Below are 6,000 nucleotides of genomic sequence, written 5' to 3'. Positions count from 1 at the left end.
CTGGGCCGAGCCTCCCACCTCTGGCCGTGCAGACTCCAGCCAATCTGTGCTGCCACAGCCCCCTCGACGTTGCGTATGCATGACTGGCCTCCTGGCTCTGCCCTGCGCCGGGCAGCAGTGCAGGCGCGCAGGCTGGCTCCTGAGAACGGCAGGCAGAGCAGCCGCAGCGCCTGTTCAGAAACCTCAGCCGGAACAGACCCTCGCCTGCCGGCTTCCCCGCGCCCGGGCCAGCTGCTGGTCACTGGCAGCAGGTCAGCTCCCATGAAACCCGCAAAGGCGTCCCAGCACTTCAGGAGCATCCGGAGAAATGCCAGCCAGTGCTACCTCTACCAGGAGTCCCTGCTGCTCAGGTGAGCGAGCGGTCACACCCATCAGCTGGGCAGGGGGCACAGGTGTGTGAGCAAGGGACAAAGTCCCTGTCCTGCTTGTTTCGCCTTCAGAATAAACTCAGAAACTCACGCCTCCAGGTTCTTGTGCAACCGGAGTGGCAACCTCAGCGGTGTGCACAGAGGGAGCTGGCTCTCCCTGCTGCATCTTGACCAAGAGATCAGCATCCAAAAGCCCGTGCCCCAGCCGGCTCACCGCCGGTTGGACCCACAGATGTGCTCTGCCTGTGTTCTCTGTTTACTCGGGCAGCAAGCTCAAGAGCGTGGATGATTTATCTAGCGTAATCAATAGGGTGTTTGTTGGGAAAGGCTTCAGGCTAGTTAGAAGCGGCTGAGAGTTTGTTAAATATTTATAAAGAATATTTATAAGGTCTATTAAAACCCCCACTTAATTTAGAGAAATTGGGGGAAAAATTCTCTTTTGAGTAAGTAAAAACAATCTGAATGAGAGAACAAAGGAAATGTTTTCTCTTACTTCTGATAGCCGTAGAAGAATATTCTTATCCCCTCCTGAGAAGTTGTGTTAGTATTAGCATACTAATTGCTACTGGGAATAAATGTTGCTACATGTTGGAAAATTATTCTTGAGAGTATTTCACTGAAATATTTCGCCCGTGTGAATTTGCTGAGCTAATTTCTTGCTCATAGAAACTGCCGCCTGGTTCTGCCTCTGTTATCTCAGGCTTAAAATGAATTGAAGCAGAGGGCAGGGGGGCAGAATCCCATGACTGCGTTTCAGTGAGCTGCTAACATTGCTAGATTCTCTCTCTGCCTCCTCGGATCGCTCCCCTTACACACACACGCACACGCACACACATGCATACACGCACACACACACACACTTCATGCAGATGACCCTGGAGCAGTGCGATGCTGAACTAGCCCAGGACGAGAGGATGATCTTAGCGGGAAGCGATTCTACTAATCCTATTTCCTCCATAATGCCCTTATCCATTCAGCAACCTGGATGACAGCTTTAATGCTGATGAAACAGGGGACAGCAATGATCCAGAACAAATCTTCCAGAATATACAATTCCAGAAAGATCTCATGGCAAACATTCGCTGCAGACCCTGGACCATGGGGCAGAAGCTGAGGGCATTGAGGTAAGGGACTCCCTCCATGGCAAATATTGATTATTGCAAATGTGCCTTCCAATAAGCTGTCTGCCCTGCCCACGGGGACGAGATGAAGACCCAAGTGAATGGGTTTAGTCACTCCCAACTTGGCTTAGAGAAGCCACGAAGATGTCCAAGGGGTCTAGCTGATATGGACAGCCAGTTCCTCTGTGTGTGTGTGTGTGTGTGTGTGTGTGTGTGTTGGTGGGGAGTTTTTCATCTTCTACCTCCTTTCCAAGCACGAGATTTTTTTTTTTTTTTTTTTTTTTTGAGACAGTCTTGCTATGTCTCCCAGGCTAGAGTGCTGTGGCATCAGCCTTGCTCACAGCAACCTCAAACTCCTAGCCTCGAGCAATCCTCCTGCCTCAGCCTCCTGAGTTGCTGGGACTACAGGTACACACCACCATGCCTGGCTAATTTTTTTTTCTACTTTTAATAAAGATGGGGTCTCACTCTTGCACAGGCTGGTCTTGAACTCCTGACCTCAAGGGATCCCCCCACCTTGGCCTCCCAGAGTGCTAGGATTACAGGCGTGAGCCATGGGCCTGGCCCAAACACTAGATTTTAACATTGTCTCCAAACTCACTAAAGACAGGGCAACAAGCCAGAATGAAAAAAGATGCTCATTTTAGCTGCTTGGCTATTACCTCCCTCTGGGGGAAAGAAATCTCTCTGGCGAGCCAGATTACTTTGATACTTAGTGTCTTATTAGAGAGTCTGTCTATACAAGAGTTAAGTGCTAAAGATTTGAAGACAGATTGCCTGAATTTGAATGCTATCTCTACAATCTCTAGCCGTGTGATATTGGGTAATTTTCTTAATTTCTCTAAATACGAGCTCCTTTCTCTTTAAAGTTGACATGATGGTGAGGAATAGCCCTTACTGCACCAGGGTTTCCAACAATATCAGCTGCTGTTAAAAACTCAAAAGCTCTGAATCAGACTGTGGGCGAGAGCCTAGCGTTGCTAACGTACATTCAGTTGATCTTTTGCGTACTTAAATTTGAGAGCCGCCGACCACAGCTTGCTGAAGGATGACTGTGGGTGCCCAGCACTGTGTCCGGGGCAGCAGTCACGCGGGAAGACGGAGTGAGGCATGATTAGGACGCAGGATCGGAGCGCCGGGAGTTAGCAGAATGGCCGTCGTGACCTGCTGTTTCCCGTGGAGCGGACCTTCCCGGCAAAGCAGATCCTACGCCCATCGCCAGGCACCGCCGTGGGGACAGACCTCTGCGGTTCCTTGCTGTTGATGGCCCTCTGTGGGACGCCAAGCAGATGTCCCTGTATCTCCACATCTGCTGTCTACCGAGCTTTCATTTCTTTCTTCTCGTCGTTCCTTCCTTAGATTTCCGTTCCAGGAACTGTTCTCCAGAACGGCCAGCCTGCCCCTCCGGGGGCTGCGGCGATAGCTAAGGTCATCCACAGTTTGCACCCTCAGAAGTCCTCAGTTAGTTCTCCTTTATCTGCCTTCCATGTCTGTTACCAGCTGTCATCATTTCCATTTCTTTAAGAATGGCATTATGTCCATTTCTCAGATGAGAAGACTGATACTCAGAGATATTAAGAGCCTAACCCAAGCTGCACACACCTGAGTGCTAGAATTAGGCTTTAAACTTAGGCTTTCTGGCCCCCAGTCCAGTGTTCTCTGTATTGAAACATAGGAATTTTACCCAAGTAATTATTGGAGCAATTAATCTAAAAAAAGGCATATGTTCTATCAGGACTTTTAAAATCATTCAGAAATGATGATTAGTTATTATCTGAATAATGGGAGGTTAAACCTGTTTCCCTTGAGGGCAAAGCAGAGCGAATGATGACTTTTCTGCCAAGGCGCTTCAGAAACGAAAGAACAGACCAGGCCTTCCGCCTGGCCCTGACTCAGAGCACCAAGACGGCCACGCCGGCCGTGCGCCCGCAGTCAGGCTCTCGGGAAGCAGCTTGCCCTCCGAGCACCTCCGTCTGTCGTCCCCTTGTCCCACACATCTCCTCTGCATCACCTTGAGAAGCCACTGGAGCAACGCTTCGCTAATTGGACCTGCTGAGGCTCATCCTGGCGCCTCTGTGGAAGGTGCAGGAGGCACTGAACCCCGACTGCTTGGGAACCCAGGGGGCATCGCCCGACACAGATACAAGCCGGGCAAGCTAGCCCTGAGTCTGCGGCAAAAACCACCTGTCTGGGGGGACATGGCACACACTTATTTCCCCCACAGGGAAACGCCTGGTCACCCCTCTATCATAGCACCCACCCACCCCCCTCTCTCTTGGTCGTTGTCTGTTTAGGTCTCTTTCATCTCTGCTCGGTAGTGAAGTCCTCTAGGACAGCAACTCTTATTTCTAGGCACCTCTGTATTCTACTATGCTTGACTCAAAATAGATGCGCAGAAAATGTTTTCAGGAAAAATAAATAAATACACAAATAAATGAATTGTTACTTGACTTTGCTAGGCTTTTATTTTTCAGATACCTGTAGCATGCAGCCCTACTAAGGTGGTCCCCAACAAGGCAGTCATGGTGCGGGGTGGGGCACCAGCCCTCGTGCTGACCTGCACTTCCGGTTCTAACCAGAACGAAGCCAGTGCGCCGCTGGGCTGTGAGGATGGGGATGCCGCAATGCAGGGCCGGGAGAGAAGTCCGAAACCAAGCACTCTGATTAGGTCATGTTTCGAAGAGATCCCCCTGTCTGTGGACAAGGGAGCTGGCTTGTTCCTTGTGTCTCCCAAGGAGAGACTCGGAGCCAGTGGGTGTTGCTGGGAGGTTACTGGGACGCACGTACAAAAACACCCACACAAGTGAATGTGTTGAACGAATAAACTGGCTGATTCAGAAGAACCAAGTTCTCGACGCTGAGCATGTTCATCCAGAGGGTAGCCGACCATTCAAGGGTGGTGTAGGATTCGTTCCCCTTGAAGGTGACTTTCATCTCTCTAGGAGTTTTTGACTTCAGTCTGTCTTGTGGCACTAACATTTATTTTCTAATCCTGTCGTTCATTTAGGTGTGGATTTAACTGTCTATCCCAGTGAATTCAGTCCACTTATAAAAACTGGACATTCAGGCAGGTATATCAGGCCAACTCCACAAAGCAATCTGTCAGCATGTGCGTTTGGGCTGAATCAGGTTGTTCATAGCTGGGCAGACATGACTTTCTTATTCACGTTGACAACACACCACCCTGTTCTCAGAGCAGATTCTCTGAAGCCAGGTCTGATTGGCACTTTGAAAGAACTGACTGCAAGGGGAGGCTGCTCAGCGGAGAGCTGAGGCGCAAGAGCCTGTCACCAGGATGTCCAAAGCTAGTGATTCCCAGCCAGCCGCCAGAATCAGGGAAGGGCTTTCAGAAACTCAGTGGTCACTCATTTGGGGACGAAGTCATCATTTTGGATTAACTCATCCATTTAAATGTTAAAGAAAAATTTTAAAGGAGTTTTCTGCTTACCAAAAGTTAGAAAATGAACCATTTACATGACTCCATCCTCCTACAGCATCTGGTCCTGCATCTTTTGGCAGCATGTTCCTGTTGCACTTTCACATATTTTGCGAAAATTTTAAGCGTGATGAAATTGCGTTCACTGTCATGTTTTTCTTCTCCCAGACGGGCAAAGGAGATTGTGCTGAAGTTTGAAGGGCGGCTGACCAGGACCCGAGGCTACCAGGCAGCAGGTGCAGAGGTGAGGAGCACACATGTGGGTCCTGCCACCTGCCTGGAGGAGAGAAAATAACTTCAGGGGCACCTAGTAGGGTAGATGCGAAACTGGAGCTAGAACTCCGCTTTCTGGCCTTCTGCGCAGCGGATCTTAGACCTCAGGACTTTACAATGGGCCAGAGACCCAAATGTTTTCCACCACCAAACCCGCGCCAGAGGGTGTGGGAGCACCTCTTCCTACTGGGGTTGAATGATCAGAAAGCCTTGGTTTTTCTCTCTACACTTTAGAAGAAGGGTGGGGAACCTTTTCATGTCAGAAGTCGCATTAATTTAGCGGTAATCAAATAAGGCCACATTCAAGAAACTTCAATTAGATATACTTAAAAATGTACATTATTTTGTAAAAATCTAACTACTATGTGGTTAATAATTTCAAAAATGAAAAATATTGGTTAATGTTAAACTAACTTTTTAATGACTTTGCTGTGTCTGCTTTCTGTTGGAAAGCATTTGAAATTTGGTTGCAACAGGCGGTCCACAGATTCAGTTGATTCTCTAGATGGGTATCCATCATTTGTGACCTTAAGTGCATCTTGATCTGGGTTAAGTAGGAGAATATAGATTCGCAGCAATAGTGGTTAAAAAGCAAGGAAGCATTTTTCTGACATGTTGCTGAAGGCGTGGGTATTTACTGATTTTTTCCTTATTTCAATTGGCTCTTTCTTAGCATCAATAATGACTTTAAATGTCATCTACTGAGAGCTCATTCAATTCCATCTGTAGTTTCTTAGGTGCCTTTGTGATATCAACTAGGTGAGACTGAAATGCTAATTTGAGTGTGATGTCATGATGCTCA

At 48.4% G+C, this 6,000-nt stretch overlaps 1 protein-coding gene across 1 annotated transcript in view; it reads left to right on the top strand.

Annotated features, from left to right (window-relative positions):
• The first annotated feature begins 261 nt into the window (after positions 1-261).
• TMC3 (transmembrane channel like 3) overlaps positions 262-6,000 on the top strand; it is a 33,979-nt gene continuing 28,240 nt past the window's right edge. The window contains exons 1-3 of the mRNA XM_069465636.1: positions 262-350; positions 1,346-1,492; positions 5,094-5,169. Coding sequence (XP_069321737.1) covers positions 262-350; positions 1,346-1,492; positions 5,094-5,169 — 312 coding nt within the window. The remainder of the gene's footprint in view (positions 351-1,345; positions 1,493-5,093; positions 5,170-6,000) is intronic.

Source organism: Eulemur rufifrons, chromosome 3 (genome assembly GCF_041146395.1).
Source record: "Eulemur rufifrons isolate Redbay chromosome 3, OSU_ERuf_1, whole genome shotgun sequence".
NCBI classification, from domain to species: domain Eukaryota; kingdom Metazoa; phylum Chordata; class Mammalia; order Primates; family Lemuridae; genus Eulemur; species Eulemur rufifrons.
This window is presented reverse-complemented; position numbering and strand designations above follow the sequence as displayed.